Source organism: Ceratotherium simum, chromosome 3 (genome assembly GCF_057802395.1).
Source record: "Ceratotherium simum simum isolate JZ-2026a chromosome 3, ASM5780239v1, whole genome shotgun sequence".
Taxonomy (NCBI): Eukaryota; Metazoa; Chordata; class Mammalia; order Perissodactyla; family Rhinocerotidae; genus Ceratotherium; species Ceratotherium simum.
Window position 1 is genome coordinate 4,538,778 of NC_141902.1, and position 25,985 is coordinate 4,564,762.

The 25,985-nt window shown below is 34.9% G+C and overlaps 1 protein-coding gene across 1 annotated transcript in view; it reads left to right on the plus strand.

Moving 5' to 3' along the window:
- MDGA2 (MAM domain containing glycosylphosphatidylinositol anchor 2) overlaps positions 1-25,985 on the plus strand; it is a 791,668-nt gene that overhangs the window by 581,108 nt on the left and 184,575 nt on the right. Inside the window, exon 8 of the mRNA XM_004436360.3 lies at positions 17,934-18,227. Within this exon, the coding sequence (XP_004436417.2) occupies positions 17,934-18,227 (294 nt within the window). The remainder of the gene's footprint in view (positions 1-17,933; positions 18,228-25,985) is intronic.

The following is a 25,985-nucleotide window of genomic DNA, read 5'->3' on the forward strand; positions in this document are numbered from 1 at the left end:
AATAGCAAAGTTTTCTAAAGATGTTTATACTCACACTTAAGTAAGTTTGAGAAAATGTCCATTGTCCACATTAAATATTATCATTTGTATTATTGTTGTAGTTATCACTTAGCTTCAGGTAGCTAGATGGAGACTGTGGTGTTGGAGCTTTTGTCCAGTTCCCTGTTGTCTTTGGTATCAACCATTCAAATAGTCAAAAATCCATGCTTGAAGGTTTTTAGGGTAAAGATACCTTCAGAAGGCTTGCCAAGTGCCATATTAGCATGTGCTCAATGACCTAAGAGAGAGATTGCTGAAATTACACAGAGTAAAGGTGGGATGGATCAGATGGGAGCAGTTTACAAAGACCTCCTGAAACTTCTGAAGTTTCTTAATGAAGATAGAAAACCCACAGCTCATGTCATTTACAGCTCACATCATTGGTATTTTTTCCTTCCGTTTGGTATATCTGACCTTTATTTCACAGGCTCTCAGCACTAAAGAAACTGTCCTTAGTGGAGGAAGACTGAGGCTTGGAAATTTAAATTAGAGAGAAGTTAACTGACGATGCAGGTAGGAATAATGCCACGTGTTCTAGTATAGCAGAAGAAATTGAGTATAGCTGTCACCCACAATTTTGGGGTTAATTCATGAAATATAGTGCATATTCAATCCAAAAAATATTTATTCAACAACCTCTATAGGAAAGGGGATATAGGAAGAAATAAAAATGTATAGGATCTAATTCATAATGGATTTTATATCCCAGTGGGAATACACTTGAAAAACTTTAATAACAGATAGAGTCGACTGTGTGCTTTATAAACTATCAGAGTGATATAGAAGTGTACAGGGTGAAATTACTGAATCTGGTCAGCACGAGTTCCATAGAGCAGATGGCATCTGACTGGAGGAAGAATGAGGCTTATATGGCACTAGATCTTAGAAGAAAATGAATGTCATCAGATCTCATTCACGCAATCAAGAATGATCAAAGAATTTTATCAAGGGAACAGTGTGATCAGATTGGTGTTTTGGGGACCTAGTCATTGGATGAATCTGCAGAGTTCCAAAAAAACACAGTTAGAGGGAGAATGGTGGAGAAATAAAAGACAGTTCAGGAGCCATTCCGGAGGCTTCCTAGTCAACCAAGCAACTGTGCAAAGAAAACTTTTCCTGCTTCCCCAACAGTGTAGACTACCTTTGCGTTGCCAGGAGGGATTCAGTGAGTCATTTAGAGATAATGTGAGAAAGAAGGCAGAAAATTGTTCTTAGGAAGTAATAAGGTAGTGGGCACAAGCAATGCTTTAGGGGTGTGTCAGGTGAGAGAGGAAAAGACACAGAAGGCTTAGCTAATAGAGAAAGCATGAGACTCACTTGAGAACTTCCTCTGAGAAGTCAGCTAACCTCTCTGCATCTTAGATTACTTATCTCCCCACTACAGCTTTGGCATATTTTTAAGGAGTTTGAGGAAATAGAATGGGAAAAAAAGGAACATAAGAAAAAAGAGTCTGCAGATTGGAGTGTGTGGGGGGGGGTGGGGGCGTACTATTTACTTAGCTGAAGAGATTGCTGGGAATCAGCTGAGGTGCTGAGGAGCACTCACAACCTCTCCCGTTAAGGGGCCGTTAAGTCAGTGACCAGTGTTCTTGAGTCAGTTTAAGAGATGCCTGACTGACAGCAGACAGCTTCACGTGGTGCAGAGCCCTGGACTCGTGTCCAGGCCCAAATTTACCATTTGATGGCTTTATGACCTTGGGTCTGGCTGGACCTCAAAACTTTCATCTATAGAATAAAGGGATCAGCTGGGTAAGTGATTTCCAAATGGTGTTCCAATGATAACTAGGGATTTTTTTTGGAATATTCTCAAAGGCTACTGAACTGCAGGGTAAGGTAAATAACCAGCTGAGAATTTTACCCCCTTTTTCCCCCTTCTAACTTCAATCAGCGCTAAACATAAATCTCTTTTATATAAAGAATTTGTATGTAACACTATATTTGGACAAAGGATTCTGACTTGAATTCACACACGTATCCATTTTCACACAGTATTAATTTAAACACACGTAGTTGGAAACTATTTACTTAGATGAGTTCTTCAATCCCTTCCAAGGTATGTTGTACATCTATGGTTGCAAAATGTTATACTCGGTTGTTTAGATATGGTAATGCCACATTCTGAGTGAGAGATTTTAGGTTTTAGGAGAGGTTTGAAAGGACAAATTGATTTGGGATTAATTGTAGCTGAGAGATTGGTAAGATATCCTTGTGTTTCTGGCGACCAATTAGAAAATTAGGTTTGATGACCAGGAGAAAGGTCAGAAGTAAAACATGAATTTCATAAGCAATTGCATTAATTAGAAGTGGATGAGCTTATCCAAGAGAATATGAAGCAAAGATAAAAAAATATCCAAGGAGATGGTGGAAAAAAGCGGAAACCATGAAGAAAATGAAAAAAGAGTGGTCAATGGAAATCGAAGAAAAAGAGCTCCTCAATTTATATGAAATAGGGGAATATCCAGTGGAAAGTTTCCTGTATTTACACTGTTGTTAAGGCCTGCAATACCTCTTCATCAGCAGGAGGAGGCCTATGAAGGATTACATTTGTCCCAGATACTTTAATATTGATGCATGGATTTTGATAGTGGAAGTGAGCTCTTATTTTCCTTCAAGTGAAAGGATTGAGAATTGAAGGAGGGAGGGAAGGTGGAAACAAGAGAGAGAATAAGGGAGAGAGATTTACAGAAAGTAGCAATTACACTAATTCTCTTTTCAGTGAGATCATTTAAAGGAGTGAGAGGGAATATTTGAAACGTTTTTAGTTGGCCTTGTCAGTAAGTTGTAAGTTGTTTTGAGAAGCATGAATTATATCAATATTTCTACTACTTAGTTTTGTGAGAGCATAAATGCAAAGGTAGGATACACTAAATTAATTCTCTATTTTATATAATAGTTCAATAAACATTAATTGTGTTTATATATTAGAATTTTCTCATGTAAAATTGAATCTATGTAATTATGGAAATAACATTGGATTTACAATTTTTCTCCAATTATTATCTTAAGATACCCAACACTTTTTTCCCCAGATATCGAGACAAAGGTTCTACCTTACAAGTTACAGTTTAACAGTGCTAATTAGCTGTTGTCTAATTACTGAGTCCTGTGTGGAAGATTTCCTTCCCTGGCAGAGTTAAACACTTTTTGAAATTCCCAGATTACATTCAGATAAGAACAAATCAATGAGAAATAGGAAAGAATAGCCAATTTATGCTTCCTATATCCTTTATTCTTTTATAAGTGCAAGCAATGGGGACATGGGAACTATCTGAATTTTAAATGACTAAATATAGATTAATCTAATGAGGACTGAACACCATTAGTTAGTTCCATAATTTACATTTAAAATTATAGTAACTAGCAATCATTTACTAGAGTTAAAGAAAGACTTATAGCAAATATATTCCTTAACTAATGAAGAATAAATGTCTCCATCAAATTTATAGTTTAGAATGGAATATAAATTAGGGTATATTATTTAAAGCTCTTATGCCAGAACTCGCTCTGGATCTTTTGACTAGAGGAGAAGACAGAGCTGTGGGAAGTAATATCATATTTACTACTTACGTAATTAGGATAACACTTTAGATTCTTATGTTCGTAGATGTCACTATCAATCTACTGTTATCAGTTAAAGAACAGAGAAGTAAATAGAAGTAGCCATAAGACTAACAGTTTGATCACCATTTTGCTTTATGCAGTAGTAAAAGTTCTAGAATTCTAGATCTTCCAGCATCAGATAGAACAACTATTATGTTTGTAGTATCTAGGTTTCATTTTACAGTTTGGAATGTCTTAAGTCAAAGCGATTTCTTTCAAGAGCTCCAAAATAGAGATTAGAACTACCACTAGTGCCAAGAACTTTCCCCCCAAAATCTGCTTACAAATGAATACATTTTAATATTAAAAGGGCCTCATTGATTTTCATAGTCTTAATTTTTCATCCTTCATGGTGGGATATCAGTGAGTTTAGGAAAGACATTAAATAAATTTAAAAAATCATTACAGTTGGCATTTTGGTGGTGCCATTTTTGGATATTTATGAGTTCTGAATATCTATGTAAAAAAAAAGATTATTGGGGCAGGTCCCCAGATGATACTTATTTTGTAAAACATTTTTAAAAGATTTCTATATGTCCCAATAATTGGAATAGTTTTTAAATACTGAGGGCACTTATAGATTACCTAACACCTTTCATGTTATAGAGAGGGAAATGGGTCCCAAAAGTATCCTATAGATACATCCTGATTTAAGTTTACAATCTCAGATTCCAAATCTAATCTAAGAGCTGGCAGCATGCTGTAAAATGTTACATCATCTTATATTAAAAGGATATTTTTCTTTACTCTCTCAGGTGATTCTGATATTCAGTTACACCTTTGACAAGGGCCTTGCACAAAAGGATCACTATGGCAGGTGTTAAATATTCAAAAAGAGATTCAGGTGACATTCTAGTTGTGTCATGTGACCACATCCTCTGTTGATGGTGGGGCACAACACTCTCCCCTTCTCTGAGAACCCCGCTCCAGAGTGTGTTAGGATGTTAGGTCCTGTTTGCTAGTCTCAGATCCCACTCACGAAACTGGGGCAAGGCCTTACCCTGTTCTAACCAAGGCACATCTTGAACGGTATTCATTTCACTGAAGAAGACCCCTTTCGACATTATGCTGGATTAGAAATCCTCCAGTGCAGCTCAACATAATGATGCTTGTCTTGTCCCAGCTTACTGAGAAGAGTGGACCCAGGGCATGGGTCTTTAAGATGCTACCTAACCACATCTGGGGTGTATTCCTGAGTGGCATAATTTAAATATTAGCAATAACACTAGAATATACATTAAAACTTACAGCACACAAATGTTCATCACAGTGTCTAATTTTTCTAAAAAACTTCTATGGCAGCGTAATGAAAACACAGAAGAATGTATGAGCTGTGAACATGCAGCTTAAACAGTGGACATGCACACAGACCCACACCCACTTTAAGAAACAAAGCATTACCAGATGCTGAAGTGTTTCAAATTATAGACCATATAACATAGAATACCTATTTACAAAAAATCTAAGATATTTGGAGTATTTATTATATTATTCCAGTTGCTGGGCTAAACACTTTCCAATGAGTACTTCACTGAATCCTCAGACGCCATTTGAAGTAGGTACTGTTGTGATTATACCCATTTTACAGATGAGAAACCTGAGCTTTAGAAAGCACAGTAACTTTACGAGGCTTCCCAGTGTCTAAGCAGTGAAGTAAGGTGTTGAACATAGGTCAATTCTGGCTGCAGAACCCAGGCTCCTTCTACAAAACACACAGCCTCTCAGTGGAATGAGCTCAAGTAGTGAGGTTTCAGGGTCCAGAGATGTACTGTGAGAAATGTGTTTTTGATGAGTGACTCCATCTTAGAAACCTCAAATCATATTGTGTCTGCCTTCTTACCTCTCTGAGTAAGGAATTAGAGCCTGGAAAGTCCTTTTGGGTGAAAGTCAGCCTAAGACACAGCTTAGGATCAGGGCTGAAAGCTTTAGAAGAAAGGACATGACCATGTTTTGCAGGGAAGAGGAATAATTGAGGACACCAGACTCCTCTCAAGTCTGGTGACATGACGGGTAAATAAATCAGAATTTCTCCAATTTTAGAGATGTTCTGTCAGTAATGATGACTAGATTAAAAAGATGTGAAATGAGAAGCATATCATTACACTTTAAAAAAAGGTCTATGCACAACATGAAATATACTGGTAATTTAAATATTTGAAGCAGAAATATTAAAATCACAAACAGTTCAAATGTCTGTATCTAAAATGCATTTAGTTTGAATTACCGTCCTGTATACATGAAACATAAGTGCACTTTTACCAATTCTGTCTAAATAATACTTGTAAACAAAATATATTTAGAAGACATTTAAACAGAAATATTCTTGCTTAGGAATAAAATGCAATATAAAACCATATTAATAAAATGGTACTAAATTCTATCCACAAGCGTATTAGCTCAGAATGAGTTACATATCATTCCGATCAATGACATTATATGAGTTTTTGTGTGGTTTTAAAATTAGGCCATGTTTTTATTGTAGCATTGTATGCTTCTACAGACTAGCAGGATGGATCATAAAATGCAATCATGCATTGGTAGAATATTTGTTAATAAAGTCTTCATGTGTTATAAGAAAACCCTCCTTCTATTTTTTAGTTGACAAGTTAGCTACTAATGCATCTGTTAATTAAACCTTATTAGCTCTAAAGAACATGTGGCTCTGATCTGTTGATCGAACATTGTGTTCACTGGTTGTTTCATTTTGCTCTTGACAAAGCATGAAAGAGCCAGCTTCATGTTATGTCAAAATGTCTATTAAAATGGCGGTAGTGTCTATTTCCACAGCATAAGGCATATTCAGTGGTACATGATCGGTGGTGTAATTAGGGAATTTGTAAACCACGGACATTGTCCAGAGTGATTATTTATGAAGAGGCCTAACAGTGTCACATGATTCTACAAGGAAACAAATAGCCTTTTTATTATAGAAGTAAATTGATTTTTCTAGCCATTCTGCATTGAAGAGTTTACCGCTGTGAGCAACAGTTGCTCTAGAAAGTAAAATGAATTGTGGATTGCTTTAAAGCATCTTTCTTCTGCTGTGCTTTCATAAAACACATTTGATATATAATTTATAGCTTATCCTCTTTTTAGTTTAGAATTCCTTCATCCCCAGGAAAGCAATCACATAATTAACATGATCAGGCAGCTCGTTTTGACTTACTGGTCTCTGGTTTTCATGGCAACACCCTGACCTTTGTGAAAATGGACAGCACTGACATTTTGTCATCCTCATGAGGGAGAACTAGATGTATTTAGGAATGTCCAAACCTCATTTCTTCGTAGAAATAGAATGAGAGCTGGGATATCTGTATTATGTGCCATTTTTTGATATCCACACACATGGATAGAACTGTTATGTCTAGTGGCAGACAAGTGCAGCCTTCTTTCCTTGGATGGCATTGTGGGATGGGTCTGACTATTCGAATTAAAAAGGTTCATTCCTGTCCTTTCCAAATGTTATCTTCTTCAAATAGCGTCCCCATCTGAAGTGCATACGTATCTCCAAGACAACTGACAATGGCAATGAGATTTATTTTTATATAAGTAAATATATATATAGTTTATAAAATATTTCTTTGACCCTATGTGTACCCATGCTCAGGATTTGGGATATCACGGGTATGAATAAAACAAAATCTTTGCCCTTGATATAGAAATATATGCATAACAATAAAGTGCAGTCATTGATACCACACTAATAAAAGATGTTGATAAAAAACATAATAACTAACATACGTTGAGTATTTACTATATGCTAGACGTTGTGCTCAAGGTTTTATGTATATTATACTGTTTAATTCTAAAAAGATGTGATGGAGGTACTGTTACGCCCACTTTACTTAGAGTAAACCACGAGATACAGGTTAGGTAAGTGTCCCAAGGTCCCGCAGCCAGTAGGTGGCAGAGCCGGGGTCTGAATCAGGGCTGCCGGTCCTGAGTCTTGTTCTTTACAAGTATGTTACACAACTCCAAGTACTTTACAGTTCAGAGGACACTCTAATGTGCGTTATTCCATTTCATCTTTAAATCCTCATTAAACTCTCCTTTTCATCAATCTTATTTGCAGATGAGAAAACAGGTTGAGATGACCTAAGACTGCACAGCTAGTAAGTGGGTTGGGCCCTGAGCCCGTCAGCTTTCTAATCTTGTACACTTATAACTCTTCCAAACTCTCCATGTCTATTAAGAAAGGTCTTCTGATTAAAAAATAATTATGAGCAATTACTAAGTTACTAAGAATCCTCCCTATTTATCAGTTTCCATAATGCATAGTGTAATTTTTGAAGGTAGTGAATGGCCTAATTTATCTCAAGCATATTTGCCTATTGAAGGGGCTCAAAAATCTGTGTTAAAATGAATTGTTATTAGCCCTAGCATAGAGCAAAAGTTTTCGTATATGCAGTCCTGCTTTTGTTACTCCCAGAATGTTTGCTATTAATTTCAGGGAGAGTGCATTTATACACACATATAAATGTATTTGGATAAATCCCAGCACCATTTTTAAGAGCAAGTAGGCAAGGACACAAATATGTTATGAAATAGAAGAATTGCAGGAGTTTGGGGATCTCTGAGCTAACTTTTGAGCTATAGAGACTCTCTCCTGCTTGTTATTTTTAGTTTGTATAATGTGTAGAATGCAATATTCAACTTTTAAAGTTGAAATTCTTAGTCGTTGCTTATGACCAAATAACTGTAGTTTTTCAGCTTTCCTTTGCATTGTTAAAAAAACAAACAAACATACCAAACATGAAATGGAACTTGATTAACAGTAGAGATTTAAGTTGAGAAATTGGTCCCCTATTTCCCAAAAATGGTTATAGATTATCTCTTCATCAAATGACCTAGTCATACCTTACTAATTAAAGATCTTAGCACTTTCTTTGATTTTTTACCTCTTACGATACCTCCGTTCTCATTACAATAAAAAAAAAGTGCTGCTTTTGCATCCATATTCCTCCCAGTATTCTCAGTTTAGTCCAGATTCCTAGCTTGCTAAAATTTTAACATAATTTGAGTCACTAGCAAGCAGAACTGTCTTGCTCCTGTTTTTTTATTTAGTCGTTTCAAAAAAAAAAAAGTTTTCTACTTTACATACTTAATCAACGACCATCATCCATTCCTGTATTTCAGTGCGTGAGAAACACAGACAGTAAGTCAGGGTAGGGAGGTTCAAAAGAGAAAAAAGAAATGCTTTCATATCTTTTCCCAAAGAGGTTAGAAGAAAATTATCTTGTTAATGCAGATTTATTTTAATGATTCTAGAAAATATTTTATTATAAGCTCAAGTTAGAAATCCAAATTATGTGATGATCATAGCAATTCAAGATATTTAAAAACTAAACTTAACCAAATGCCACATAAGCAACCCCAGCCTAAGATCCCATTCACTTATCTGTTTATGAGGCAGCAAGAATAGAACCTGTGTTTATTTGCAACCGGCCTTATAGCTTGTGTGGCAGGAGAAATATGAATGCCACTCAGAGAAGGATTTTCTATTTTGTTTTTTCATCTTCTCTGTTGAATCCCTCAGAGACTATTCTTGTGCCATAGCAACGCCTGCTGGGAGAGGGAAGTTGGAACAGCCACAGATGTTGCCTGCCAAACCTGTTTTCCTGATTGAATGGCACTGCGTGGTCCTCCATCTTCCAATACTAAACCCTCCGTGTTGCTGCCCTCCAGGATCCTGCTTCTCCCCATATGTTTCAAATAACTAATAATACCACTGTAATAAGATTTCTTCAGCTCTTTCAGAAATAAGCGCTGTGTATGTGTGTGCATGTACATTTCCTCTTAGAATTTCCAGATGCAAATACTGTGGTATTTTAACTTCATGTTTGATTTTAATATGTACTTTCTTTCTGCTCTATTGCTAGATTTGTAAAACATTGTCAGTCCTGTCTTGTTAGTATCTCCAGATTTATTATAGGTGAGTGATTAAAAAAAGAGAGAAAAAAAACGTGTGTGTCAGTGCAAAAAAGGGCAGTTTTGATTTACAGAGTGTGGTAAGAGATGTATTTATGCTTATTTATATCATAGACAAAAACAGAAGGCTTACTATCTGGTGTGAGGACATGTTTTAAAATAAGTGCCTGTTTCAGACATGATTTACCCACAAGACTGTAAGTAATACAAATCTTAGAATAAGGGTCCCGTGGACATTCTATTGTAGAGCCAACTAGCCTTTTCTTTACTGCTAATAGAGGAGAGCCATAGCATGGACAAATTATTTGATATGAACAAATGCTTCCAACATTTTACTTTCCTGTGTCAATACTATGACCAAATTAAAATCTAGTAGAAATGCTAACTTTACAAAAACCTATTGTTTTTGTTTTTAATTAGAAATAGAGTTCATGTGTGAAAAATGATCTTGAAATTCATATCCTTCATAATTAAGCCTTGGATAATCAAGAGGTGATTATTCATCAATAGGATTCTTACTTTGGTTGCTTAGTAACCTTGATTGGTGCTCCATCACTCAATCAAGAATTTATTAAGTGCTCTAAAATCCCTTAAAATGTCACGTGTTGTGGGAACTACTGAGGAAATAGAAAAATCCCGGTGCTGACTTCAGGACATTTTAGCTACATATGTAGGGGAGGGCACATTTTGTCGTGATACATGTAGAATAAATTGGCACACTGTAATCAGAGATGTAGAGGATGAATAAAAGATACAGAAATCAGGAAAGGCTTCAGAGAACAGAAAACTTAAATTGGGCCTTAAAAGAATGGAAAAGCATTGGGTGGGTATTATGAGGGCAAAGTCATTCCTGGAGATAAAGAAGGAACGTGTGGAGCTGGGAATGTGCCAAGCGTGTTAAGACCAGAAGACCTGCCTAAATTGAATAGAGAGCTTTTCCTAGATGCACTGTGGCTTAATAAGGTTGGCAGGTAAGATGGAAAACAAGCAATGGGATTTAGACCTATTCTAGAAAATGGGGACCTACTGAAGATGTTCGAATGGTAGAATGACAGGATTTTTAAGAAAGATTAATTCAGAAATGATAAGATTTTTTTAGCAGATGAAAAGACATTAGTCAATTGGATTTTAGTAATTTATTTATATGGCGGATGATAATCCAGAAAGAACTTTAGCAATGCAATGTAATATTTTATTAACCTGTGGCTCAGGGAAGTTCTACATATTTGAAAACAACAACCACAAAAACATTGTATGTGCTGTATATCATATAATTCACCATATTATTTCTTTGTATTTTTATAAAACGAATTGATTCTAGTATCCATTAGCAATCTTTACTCCTTCCATGAGAAATGAACTGTAGAGTGCTGCTGTCTTTCATCAAACATCGTATTTTACCACTCGTGGTCTCTAAAAGGAAGCAAACATCAGCAGGTCCATTAATAAGTGAGGAGTCTTATCATGTTGGATTTCTTTTGTCACCGTCAATATCTTTCAAGCACACTTTTCTGTATATTTTAATTGAATCATAATTATTAAGAAAATGCGTTAAGCTTATTAGTTTAAAAAGTATTTTGGAGACTTGGATTGGAATTATTTTTAAGTTGAAGGAAGTTCTCAAATTTGCCTTATATTGTCGTATGAATATTTCCCAATGGCCACAGAACATCACATTCTTATGTTTCACGTATTAAGGCAATTATTTCCGATCTTAGTGATGTGTCCAAATCAGCTGTGAGGTGCACCATGATTAGAATATTTCCAATATTAATGTATGGAGATTTTTAAACACAGATTTCAGTAATGATATTATTCTCACTTACACTGAATATATTTTCTTGAGTGGGAGAGAAATGAGTGGAGTTACAAGCATGCTGACAATTTCACTTAACCAATGGCTTAAGTTATTTATCCCATAGTCCATCATGAGAAGTCATTACTGATCTGTCATTGGTAATTGTTGCAGTTGTGAACTGTTCAGTTCTTTACTTCCATGTCAAATTATTTTGTGATTTCTCAAAACTTCGAAATCTGAATATATCCATGTGCATGTCTCATGCTTACAAAGCTAATCTGTAATGTATCAGCAAAAAAGAGGTGGAGAACTGCTGACGCGGACACTGAGAGAGACTCAAGTGTGAGAGGCTATCTTTCCTAAAGGACTGTGTGGTCTGAAATAAGGATATTGCTAACCCTAAGTCAGCAGATCACCAAGGATGAAACTCACATCAAGTCTGTAGTAAATTTTTTTAACTCACCTGTTGTTTTTGAAGATTACAATAGCACAATGGATCTGGTTCATTTGGATTAGTTATAGCTACAAATTCAGTATTTCCATGAGTCTTACTTTTTTACATTTGTTTGTATAGATCTGATCAGCATGAGAATTCTCGAATTCTGACTTTTAGAAGGCACTTTCATAAACACACAATTCTTTTGAATCTTTTTAATTGATTTATGTTTTATATATAGATTGTACATTCTAGTTCAGAACATACATATGTGTTGCAAACTGTTTCTCCCTAAAATTTAAGTATAATGAAATTAGTGCTATACTTATTTTAGGATTCTTGAAAATATGAGTCTGATTGTTCTTCTGGAGACAATTCTACTTATTATTTAGTTTATTATGATTTTTATCTTGAAAGAAATATATCTTTTGTTTCAATATCTACTATTAAAGTACACTGTAAATGTTTATATATTTTAAACTAATAAGTCCACAATAAGCATATTCTGATGTCTCTATTTCACACAGCATGATATTTTCTTATATAGTTCAGATGAACTATCCTTACCCTGCATTCTTTTGAGTTAGGAAAATAAGCCAGTCGTTTTCTGAGTAAAGACTAAAGATTAAACCTCCTGGCTTCCTTCCCCATGAAGAAATAAAAATGTTTTCATTTTCTGTACTTGTTTTATTTTATGGTCTGTGATACAGTGGGAGAGTTGACAGAAAACCAGTTTGTTCAAATTACTTGTCTATTTCTTTATGTTTGGAATGAGAAACATTGATGCCATATCATGTTTTTCAAGTTTCTCTGATGATAGCATCTCCTACATAGTGTTTCAGATAAGAAAAATTAAAGGAAGGGCGATCTATAGACTACACGTCAGAGAATGTATCTTTGTGTTTTTACTTGGAGGGACATTTTTCTATCAAGTACATTAGGAATAAATGTGGATCTCACAAGGTGCAGATGTCAAATTTTTCTACTTAATTTGCTGTTTCCATTGTGAGACTTAATTTGTCTTTAATAAAACCTTTAGTAAAACTTTAAAGGTTTTAAATTTATTTTTTAATAAAAGAAGTTCACTTCATTTGGGGACAATATTTTAAGAAAAAATAATTTAGTTGATTAGGGAAAAGACATAAAAAAATATCGTGACAAAATTAAATGGCATATCCTCAAATTGGCTCTTTCCTCTGTTGTTGTGGTTCTTGTTTTTAATTTATAGCTTATGTATCTGAATCTTTAAATGAAAAGAGAAAGAAAAGGAAAATTGGAAGAGTCCTTTTTTGACTCTTAACTCTCTCACACACCCCACACATCCCAAGATTGACTGCATCTGAAATCTATAGTAACAAAATATTTTGCAGAAGATTCTGCAACTTGTATGGGCAACTAATTGTAGAATTACATTTCATTGCTTTTATCACTTTTGTTCTAAAATGTTCATGATTTTTATCTATTAGGTTTACTTCTATTATGTTCATAGTTTTTATCTGCTTTCCTTCTTACCCTTCTCTCCCTCTCTCCCTCCCTTCCTTCCTAAATTATCTCATGACTTCCTGTCTATGCCAAGCAGGAAAGGAGGGCAGCAGGCTTTAGTGAAAGAGAAAGAATTCTGTGCCTTCAAGGTTGCTGTCTGGTCAGGGATACAGACAAAGGAGAAAATGTAGGGCAAAGCCAGGAGAACACGTTGAATGGGTATACAATGTAACATGTGCTCAGGAAGAGAGACCGCCCACTCTGCCTAGGGGTAGGCAACATTATTGTAAAAGTGGTAATGTTTGACCTGAATCTCAACACATGGGGCAGCAGGGGTGCTAGAAGACAGCAAGGACCAGACATGCTGAACATGGGAAAGAACTGCTTGTTCAGGGCACTGATGTTCCCTCATCAGTGAAACTGCAGGTGAATGAGGGTTATAGGAGTGAGCTGTTCTACAGGAGCATTGCTCAGACTGTGTGGTCCAGAACACCATGTCTAGAGTGATACATTTGTGTTATTAAAAAGTGGAGTTTTCATCAAATGAGCTTTGGAAAATAGATTGCATTAACATTTTAAGTTCTTCTGGGCTTCTTATAGCCTGAAATATGCTGATAGCACTGCACATATTGTAGGAGAGTGAAAAAGAAGGAAAATATACAAAGAAAATAAAATTTACCAATAACTCCACTCTCAGAGAGAACCACTGTTAGTGTTTTGGTATAGTTCTTTCTGGGCCTTTTTTTCATCTAGATTTTTCCCCATATAAGTCTCCTTCTCTTCCCTGAATCAGGGTACAACTGCCTCACTGTCTTAATTTGTACATTCGATGTAAAACTTTTTACTGAGTTCCTATCATGTGCAAAATAGAGTGCTGGATGCTGACAATACAATAATGAATCATATATATTCTCCCCTTAAAGAAGCTCCCTGTTAACATTCATGGGCGTATATAACATTCATTGGCATATTTATTTTTTATATCAAAATTTGATGCTAATGTTCATACTGCTCAGCAACATGTTGTACTCACTTATTAATAGTAGTTACAGCTATTCATACTATTCACTAGCATGCTTTTCTTGCTTAACAATATATATCTTTATCAATAAATGTAGGTCTATTACATCATCCTTTAAAAAGACTGCATCGTATTCTCTTGTGTGACTGTACTACGATTTATTTAATAAATCCGTCAGGCTTTCATTTTTTTTTTTTTTATTAAAGCAGTGTCATGAAGAGCACTCTCAATGAGGATACTAGTTTTCCTAGTGACGTGAGCAGAATTGTACTTATGATGATAAAGCTTATGACAGGGTAGCGGGGGCCTGGAGGAATTAGATTGGTGACAAAGAGTCCACTTAGGGCACTGTCACAAGAAGAGAGAGTGACGACTTCTACCAGGAAAAGAATAGACAGATATGAGAGACTTTTTGATAGAGGAACCAAGGCAGCTGATTGGAAGTGGTGAGGAAGGGAAAGTGGTAAAACAAAGAAAGCTCTATGGTTGTTAATCAGCAGATGAGATGTGTTGATAATTAACTCTCCACTAAGTCAAGAAATAAATAGTGCTTAGGCCTGGGGATTTGAAAGACTTTGGGACTCTACAAATAGGCTCCAATCATAGTCTTGGGATAAAGTTAGAATTTATATTATCAACATATAAAGCAGAGAAATTCATGAGAACAAAGGGGATCTCCTAATAGAAAAATTTATAGTAATCAGAGTTGAGTATAGAATGCTAGAGAAAGGAAAATTTAATGTGGACAGAGAGAGAGGAGCCTATAAAAACTTTGAGAAGTTGTAAGGTCTTCTTGGCCAAGAGAGTTGCAAAGAAAGGATTAACTCTGATTTCAAGATTTAAAAGACCTCGTGGAAGAGATGGAGAATACACTATATTTTAATTAGACTTTGCTGTTTAGCAAAAATTGGTCTAATTTATTAAAAAATCTATTTGTAAGTTACTTAGATTAAAACTGAGGTTTACATTTCTGTAGTTTTGATTACATAGAGAGGAAAGTTTATCTAAAGAAATGAATAACAAACAAATTTAAAAAGAATTTTTGAACTATTTAGCATGATAAAAAATATAGCTAGTCAAGGATCAATTTTTATTAGAATGGCCTAATGTAATAAGATCTTTAAATATCCATCTTATTAAGTCAGGAAATAAATACTTTCATTTAGCACCACTTCTATCATTAATTCTTTACTATTTGTTCCTATAGTTAGAATATTAACAACTTTGGGGCTCATAAAGTACAAATTCTTAGTTTAAAAAATGAAGACATTAATGCTCAGAGTGGTGAAGTTTGGCCAAGGTCATGTGGCTTGTTTTTGGAAGAGAAGAGGATGGAAGATGTCAAATAATAACACTCCATTAAATAATCTTTTAATTCATAATTTCTTTTCATTTATTTCACATAAATTTATCAAAATTTGGATATTTATTTGGATTGGTTTATCTTATAAGCAGTGCTGACTTATGTATGGGAAATTTTCTAATATAGATAGAAACAGATATTTAAGATAGATATAGGTATATAAAATATACAATAGATAGATAGGGTAGTTTGCAAAATAAGTGTTATTTACCCCCTCACATTTCTGCCTTGACTCTTTCTTGTTGCGCCTGAGACAGTGACCAAGAGATGGGCAGGGAAATTGGTCCAGTTTGCCCAGAGGAGCAGAGCGGCCATGAGCAGGAGGAGAGGAGTCCAGTGCTAACTCAGGTTGTTTATTCCAGATGCCGTAGTTTATTGAAGCTGCTTCAGGGGTCATGTTTCTACATTGGCCGCCTGCTGTAAATTGGCCTCAATTTGGATTTTTTTCAGTTCAAAGTATTCGTCCTATCTTATTCTCAGTGTTCTCAGTTGTTAAATTTCATTATTAAATAATTGATCCTTAGGATTATCAAGGGAATTAAATGAAAATGTAAAATCCTGAACTATGCCTGGCATAGTGAATAAAAATTGCAGCTTCTTTCTGATCCTATTGTTACAAGATGCTGCTTAGAATTGCATCATTGCCTTGTGATTCACTTCAAAAAAGAACAAGTTATTTAACTAAATCATTTAATTGTTTATATTTACAAGAATAAATTATTTAATCATGTAGATTTTTAAAATGCAGCCATTTTTAAACATATATTTTGTTATTGCCAACTCCTAGATCGTATATATCTACTTCAAGAAGTTGGTGGTTCATGTTTCATATTTTCTAATTTCTAAGATGCTATGTATTATTTAACTAGTTTTTTTTAAATAAGAAGTAAATGAAGGAATTAAATGAAAAAGTAGACCTGAAGATACTTAAATAGCAAAATAATTAATTCTCATATCACTTTGGACTTGAATTTATGTTTCTCTACGTATAATAAGAGAAACAACATTTCAACATTCATTGAAAACTAATTTACAAATTAATTATGTTTGTTTTTGTTCCCGGGCACTAGAGCGCAGTAATGCTAGCAGGGAGAACAAATCCTTTGCCTTTTCATCCATCTGCAGTACTACCTCCAAAGGGAGCATATGACATTTATCGGAAGGATAGAATTATTCATATATTTCTGGTTATTCTTATTCTGGCATTCTAATTTAGCCCATGCTTTTTTGATAGATGTCTATTGCATAAATACATTTTAATTCATATACATTTGTATACAAAATAAAAGTCTTCCAATGGAACAGGTTATATTGTTTAAAAGAAAACTCATTGAGTAGTACTTGCCTCTTACTGGTTCATGTTTTTCACTAAACCCTAACATAAATATATTCCAGCACAGTAAAGTAAGTTCCAGTAAAATCACCCTATTTTTTTCATAAATATCTTCAGAAAATCAGAAATTATCTTTACTTGAGAAAATTACAATTCTTATATCATTGAAATATATTTCTGAAAATTCACCTAAAGTTAATTTTACAGAAATAGTGACAAACCATGACAAACTATTTACAATGATCTAAAAATGTCTTAATGTGAAATTCTCTGAAATTCAAATGTCAAAAAATATTAAAGCCCGAAAGAGAAGAATACAGTGGATTGTCAGAGTGGCATTGTAGTCAATTGTTCCATTCCATTTCCACTGGGGAGAAAACAAACCCTAAACATAAGCAATTTGGCAAGTTTCTAAACTGGAGTCAAAACTTCTGATTTATATCAGAGGTTCTTCTTTTCCCCTCTCCTGCTACTTGTGTTTAGTGTGTCTGCTAAGTCTACAATGCCCCTTATCCCTCTCTTGTCCTTGGGTAAGAGGGAAGAGTGCAGGAAGCAGAAGACTGAAAGCTGAATCCTACCCTCAGCTGGCGGGATCACTCTTCTGGAAAGGCAGATTCTAAAGACCCAGTTAATGGCTGATAATGACAAGTCATTGAGTGTATTGTTCTCATGTTGACCATTCACGGTCCAATTTAATGCTTTATTTATTTTGCTAATGTTTGAAGACCTCATTTGAGGGAGTTCCATGAAAACAATTCAGAATATTCTAAGGGGGAGTATGTGCCACTTATTCCCAAGGTCTCTATGACTTTTTTCATCTGAATTACCACATTTCTTCAACCAGCAGAAATTGTTTCCTTATGATTTTCTGTGTTTGAATATGCTTTACCAGTTTATACTAACCTTGAAAAATTTTCTTTTTCCCATTTCAAGTTCCACCCAATCTGACTGTTCCACAGGAAAAATCACCTTTGGTCACCAGAGAAGGAGACACAATAGAACTGCAATGTCAAGTAACTGGAAAACCTAAACCCATCATCCTTTGGTCTAGAGCGGATAAGGAAGTTGCAATGCCTGATGGGTCAATGCAGATGGAGAGTTATGACGGAACACTGAGGATTGTGAATGTATCTAGGGAAATGTCGGGAATGTACAGATGTCAGACCAGCCAGTACAATGGATTTAATGTGAAACCAAGAGAAGCCTTGGTGCAGCTCATCGTGCAGTGTAAGTAAATTTTTTTCTATGTGTTTCTATTGGGGGACCAGGGAAGAAATGCTACCATTATTCTACCTGTAAAATGAGGTGATTTTTGAAACTGGATCAGGATAAAATATTTCTACGTTATTGCTACCCAATTTAAACTATAATTTTCCCTAAATCTGCCTATTACTTGAACTAATACACACTAATAGAAAAGAATTGTATTAGTGTGTGTGTGATGATTATGATGGTGTTAGGTGGTTGGGTAATGCCAAAGAGTCATTAGGTGGTTGGGTAATGCCAAAGAGTCAACAACCCTAGTGATCAAAAACTGGCCGTGTGCAATGAAGCAAAGTGGAGACTGGAAGTAATTGCTAATTCGGATTATAACACTCTTGTTTTCAGTTCATGTTTCTACTTCAGGCAATTGTGTGCCCTTTGCCCAAACTATCCACCTATTTTAAGGCATCCCTGTGCTTAAATTGTGGAGACCTAATCATTGAAATGCTATGTTTGCATATCTGAAGTTCTGAGTAGATTACATAATTATCTACAAATATTGAGATAATTCAGGCAGATATTAGGTGCTGAATTTTTACTTGACTTTCTTAACAGATAATTGTTTAACTGTGAGTTGAATATGAAAGATTTTAAAGTATTTTTAGTGAGATCAGTTACAGTTCTAACAAAAAAAATTTGTAGACATTGTGTGCTTTATATTTGCTTTTAGTATTAAAAGTACCTAAGTTCACAAATTTAAGAAGAAGTTTAACAGTGTCGCTGGTGTTGGGTTATTAGAGGATGCCCTGGAGCTCGGATGGCAGGTGGTGCAAATATCGCTGAAAGAGGAGAAGCAAAGCTGAACGTAGTCTGTTCAGACTCCAGTAGCGCTGCTGCTAATTTCAGTTGATAAACTATGTGTTAAATACATGGTGGCAAAGTCTTCAAGACAATGAATGAATTGGATGAAACTATACACTTCAATAAACGATGATGTTGTTTTCTTTCTGTGGTTCTTCTCTAACTCAGAAAATGGAAAATAGAATTTATTCCAAAAATGTCTATTTTGATATTAGACTTCAGGATGCTGGCAGATTGAATTGACTGACTTTAAATTTGAAAGAATAATTGAGATATGGAAGGATTATGTTTGGAACAGGTAACAACAAATGCATTTATGTGTAAAGTATGTGGGGGAGGGGGAGAGGAGCAAGGTTCTGGGTGCTACTCAACCATTCCCTGTCCCTATTCTAAGGAAATTCAAATTCCAGTATGCTATTTGTCCTGTAAATGTGCAAACTGATATTTGTCAAATCCCTTGGCTGATTTCCAGTTGATTACTAGTTTTTTCTCCAAATAATGTAACTAGCATTTAGATAGCAAGCTCCATTCAGCCCTTCGGTATTGCATTTTTCCCCACTGGCCCTTATCCTTATGACAATAAGCTCATGGGTAGGAGGTTCCTGTGAAAACAGGTTTCAGAAAGAAAAAAGAATGAGAGAAACCTCTCCTCAATTCTCCAAAAAAAGAGAGAAACCCTCAAGTGACCGCAGAGGAAGCTGAAACAATTTGGGACATTCATTCTTGTTGGTAATCACGGGATTCTGTGCTTCCTCCGGAGTCTGCACGAGCTTCAGTGTTCCCAAGGCTATTAGGGCAGTTAGTTTTCACTCTGCTCACATGTCTCCAGGAAGCTCTGATACAAAGAAAAGCTGTGGAACCCAGCGGCTCTAGGGAATTTTGAATTAAAGTTTCAAGAACCAGGATCTTCAATCTCCATAGAATATACTAATCTCCAGAATTCTATTGGTGAGCTAAATTTCCCTTTTTTGTTGTTGTTGTTGCTTCTTAATCAGTCCCATAGAAAATGTTAAGTTCAGCACAAGATTTTAAAATTCAATAATAGTGGATGACAATAAATACTGGCACAGTAGTCTCTAGTGTCACAAGATGTGATTGACTAAAAGACAACAATAGACATAGGCAAAGTCTAGTTGATTTAATGTATGTGAGAAGATCTGCATCCCCAGATGACTTCGCAGAAGAGGAGGTGTAATCTAACAGCGCTTACTCTCAGAGGCAAGCTTCCCAGGCCTATCAGGAAGTCAGCTGGATGACAGCAGTCTTGTCAGCTAGGTGAGGATGCCATCATGCCTTTCAAGATGCTCCCTTTCATGTATTCCCAACTCTTCTGAAGAATCTGGTTATGTGTCTGAGTGTTTGCCAGGTACAAATCACTGGTAACAACTCCAGAATATTCCTCAGTGAATCAAACGTTGATTTTCCAGGCACATAATTCCTGCTAGCAGGTCCGGCCTGCATGCCTGCCTAAGGCTTATTCCGGCAAAAGTAATAATGCAGGAATTCTGATAATATTTTTATAATGGTAAACATTCTTTTATATTGATTTCTTAAAAGTATGCTATTTGTGCTTAACTTGGATAACCATACTACATGGAAGAAGTATTCATATGGAATATAAAATACTAAGTTAATTCATACACATATGCACACACATATACATACATATGCATGCATGTGTTTATATCATCTTCAGCAATTAGTTACATTATTGCAGCTAACAAGCTGCTTTATATATTTTGTATTCCCAGCATAATATATTTTACATTATAGCTGTTCAGTAAATGTGTTGAGTAAATGTAAGTTATGATAACAAATGGAATAAGAATATATACACTGCATACTTCTTGCATGACTGGTTTTTATTATCTTGGTTGCAGAAGTATCTAAGGACTTGTTGCATATAGTTTGATACCTAAAATTATCCAAGTGTATGAAGGAAGAAGATGTCAAATTATTCTGACTCTTATGAAATACCTTTTACAGGACTTGAACTAAACACTTTAGTTTATTAAGATCTCCTTTCTTAAATGTTTATTACGTTGGCAAATTCTGGGACAGTCTGTTTTCCACACACACACACACACACACACACACACAGAATATATATGTGTATATATACACACACATATACTTATTTATAATTTTATCTGCTTTGAAATGTAAAAGAATGAAAAAGAGATGGCCCTAATAAATAAGAACCAAAAAAATCTGGTATCTCCAAGGCACATTTTTTTCCTCGTTTAGTTTTACTTGTGTCCAAGTAAACAATAGCCCATCAAAAGGAGCATAGGAGAGGGCCAGTCCAGTGGCATAGCGGTTAAGTTCGTGCACTCTGCTTCGGTGGCCCGGGGTTCACTGGTTCGGATCCTGGGCACAGACCTACTCACCGCTCATCAAGCCGTGCTGAGGTGGTGTCCCACATAGAAAAACTAGAAAGACCTACAACTAGGATATACAACTATGTGCTGGGGCTTTGGGGAGAAAAAAGAAAAAGAGGAAGATCGGCAACAGATGTTAGCTCAGGGCCAGTCTTCCTCGAAAGCAGCACAGGAGTAATTGTATGTAGGACTTTGATGAATGTAGACTGTAAGGGCCTAAATAAAAATAATAGTATATATATTTCCATATTATATAAATAATGGAACAGTCCATTAAGTTTAATGTTCTAAATCTACAAATGAGATTTATTCTTACCCAATGTTAAGATTATAAAGCAATCATTTTATTAAAACTTTTTGAATTATTTACTATCTCAAATTGATTTGCTTCTTAAAATGTGTAGGTGGAGTGCAATTTAGCAAGTGACCGAAGCCTAGAGGTATTCTACACCATTCTTCATTGGGTAGCTTAATCACCATAGTGAAACAGTGTAAATTATTAAATTCTTGTGCACATTGCACATTCCTGGAAAGCGAAATTTATTCTACAATATTTTTAACTTCTACAATTGCCAATTACCACAATCATATGGACCAGAATAGGAAGTTGCAAATATAAATATAAGATTTTGAAAAATAGTGGTTTAAAGTTAAATTTTTAAAAAATTGCTAGAAGAAACTTCAAAGTACAGTATAAAGTTTTAATAATAGTCCTTCAAATTTTCAGCCATTACTTGATTTCATTCAAATGTTTTTGGAACTTTTGTTCAAGTTCTTTTGTTAACTTGCTAGCTCATTTTTCTTTGAAGCAGCATTAGAATAGAATCATTGAAAATAAAAAAAGTTATATATGTTAAATGACTCATATCATTTAAAAATCGTGGTATGTATAGAGCTTATTGAACAAAACTAGAACAATTTCCTAAACAAAGTAATAGTAATAAAGACAATTTTTTATTATTCATTAGAGTACTGATATTTGAATACTGATTAAATAAAAATGCCACTGGATGAATATATTCAAATATGTATATTAAATGAAGAAACTAAGATATACCTATTGTCCTCCTGAAAGAAATTATTGTTTTTCTTATCCTTATATTTGTATTATATAAGTATATTTAAGCTTATAATATTATATACTGTGAATTTAATTTCATAAACTATAACATTTTATTTTTAATAAAAACTATCCTTTAAATGGTTTCATCTCAAAGCACTGTCAAAATCTTTTAGTAAAGTGAGTATATTTTGAAGTACATTTCCTTGAAAATCAGTTGGAGAAGATATGCTGCAGTGAATGTCACTTTTATTATTCAAGCTTTTTTATGTATAGATGCACATTTGTTGTGCCTGCATTAAAGATATTTCTGTTATGAGGTATAAAATATACACTGAAAACCAAAGACTGATGATAGAGTTAAATTGTATTAAGTGAGAGTCTTTCAGCTATCTGCAAATGAGATTTTATACACTACTTACAATTTCTATTTTCCAAATGAAGAAAAATTATGAAAGAAAATAATCAGGGCTATTGAGAAACCCATGTTCCTTATTTGTTTCCAAAGCAAGACCAATTGGATGAGGAGTAGGGAGCCACAGATCAGGACTTTATTGATTACTCTTTTTCTCAAGAAATTTAGTGAAGAGTACATATTAATGACTTTCAATCAAAATGTATATTCTACCAAAGCAGAATATCATGGACCTTATAAAGAAAAAGAAAATTAGCAACAGATTGGAATGTACTGTAACATATATGTTCATTGTTGTTAGACATATTACTGAGTAATTTTCTGTAGTGTTGAGATATATAGAATGACTGTTTTGAACAAATATAGCTACTTTGTGGATTTTTTAAAAAGGAAAATTGCTCTGAAAATAACAGTGTGACGAGAGACTGGTCTAAAGCTAGGTGAGAGACAAGGTAACTATTGATAAAAGAGGAAACAAGGAAGCCATTTGCCATCTTCACACAGAAAGGTGTTAAAGGCTGTCCAAAGGAAGTTATAAGTGAGTGGACAAGAATTTTAACTAATTAGCAGAACGATAAGATGGCTTCCAGCTCAAGAGCATGGAAAGTCCTGCTTCTCCAGAGGTATTTCCTATTTTTCATATCAATTCAGCCCATCCCGTCTTAGACTCACCAGTGTGGTAGTTCTCTTTAGCTAGGCTCCTAGTCCTCATTTCTCTTGTTCCCACTGGTTCTTCACCTGCTTTTCCCCATTTAAGTCCTGGCTAAGTCCCACCCTATTAGAAAGCCTCTTGGTGACTGAGAAGGGCCCTCCTTGATGGTCCACACAAGACAACTTATAACTTCAAAGTAGGACTTCGTTGTGAACGTACGTGCTAGATAATATACTTTTTTCAAAACCATTGCTTATCATTTTACCGTTGCCTTCCTCAAAACTCTCTCGTAATATTGCCTATAGGATTAGTGTGAGCAACACGAAGAAGTACTTGTAATGATTGTATACTTTTCATAGCAAATTTCTATTACCTAATTGGATTCACTTCTTTCACTGAAATTGCTTAATTCCAGTAAACTTTGGTTTACTCTCATTAAATAATTTCACCCTCCAAAGTTGAGAACTTACCTTTGAGGATATTCAAAAGACTATCGGAAACATAAATGGTAGGTTCAAGGTTATTTTTAACATTTTTTAAGTAGTGACAGCATCGAGATTATACAACTGCGTCCTCTATGAGGATGATAACTTTGAAGAGAGCATTCATTTGAAGAATTTTCTTTGACCCAAAGAATCCTAGTTTTCATCAATTGTTACTATTGTTAAAAGATAATCTGAGGCGTGTTAAAAATTTTAAGAGTTTATTTGAGCAAAACTTGATTCTATTTGGGCAGCGCCAAACTGAAAGTGGTTAGAAACACTCCACCGACAGGAGCTGGTGAGAGACTTTTATAGGGAAAAGCCAGAAGCAATTATTGATCAGCTCTAGCTTAAAGCTAGTTGGCTGTTTGTGGTTGGTTGTCCTTCAGTTTCAATTTTGTAGCCTTCAGTCATTTATGGGCTTAGATTCTGGTTTGCTTCTGTAAGCCACCAGGGTATTAGAGCCTCCTCAGTCTAATGGCCTCCTTGTTCAACTAATTTAATACCATATGTATGGCCCTTGGCGCATAACTTAATTTCTGTGAGGTTTACTTTTCTTATTTCCAAAAAGAAAAAAGTTTCCCATTTTTCAGTTAGTATTTATTTAAAACAATTCTGCAAAGTAACTAGAACATTGCCTACTATACAATAGCACAAAATGGAAATTATATTATCATTTTAATATATAACTTCTGGTATATTTTAATGTAAAGAATCCATTTTCTTACTTGCAAATCATTCCTCCTATACCCTATTTTACTGTTTTTTCTAACTAATGTTGATCTGTTCCTATTATAGTTTAAGCTCTTTGTGGGCTAAGGCAACTCTTACATTTCTAGCACCACGACACTTGTCAGATTTGTAGATTCTTGATGGCCTGATCCCTTTCCAGGGTCTCTGTACCTGGGCAAAGTTTAAAGTGAAAACTCTACTTGGTAAGGAATTCTTAATTTCATCTTCTCATGGGGAAACTGTAATATACTTGACTAGAATGTGAGTTGGGAAAAGCTTTTAAGTTTACTAAGAAAATAGTATTTTAAGCATTCACTTTTCATATTTTAGCACTAATGACTATTAAATAGAACTCAGCATTATTACACAGTGTCTCTTTGTTTGAATGAAATGGCCGTACTCATTTCTTTGTTGTTTACAGCAGTTATTAGAAATGTTAATCAACTGAACCCTGAGGCACTGTTAATATTTATGCTATTTTCTCCCATTCTACTTTTCTTCTTCCCCAGGTTGTTAAGATCTTTTCTTAAAAAAGAAGAAACAATACTCTTATAAGATGGCGTACAACTTGAACTGCATAAAATAAACTCTAGAATTTTTATTTCAAGTCAATATACCATATAAATATATCTTACCTCATTTCCCAGTAGATTTAATGGGGAATTATAATGGAGCTGCCTTGAAAACAGATTTGTTTAAACATTTTATTTTTCTATTACTCCTGAATATTTGAAAATTGAACTTCCCAAGTGAATATGCTCTTTTGCAGAAAGTCTTTAAGATGAATTTACTTTAGGTGAACTGCCCCTGCCATGCTGGGCAATCTCCTTGCTCCTGGTTTTCTCCTCTTCCAGAGAAGATGGCAGGGTAGATAACCATCTAAGGAGATTGTCAAAGAAAATAACATCTCTCCCTTTCTAGTTTCTCAATGTAGAGCACAGATGCCATGTCTTTATTGAGCAATCGAGCACAGATTACCTGGAAAGAGGATCAGTTCATCCAGTATATGGATCAGTAAAGAAAATAAATGCATAATTTTATTTCTCTTGTTTCATCTCTGGTGCTATCCTAATGTGGATACAACCATAGTTTAATGTTTAGAAAGACTTACTCTTATAAAAGTTTTATTTTCAACACCTATGCAGAGAAGTGAGATAGGGACCAGCCAGTTTTAATGGAATGATTAAAAGAATTGACAA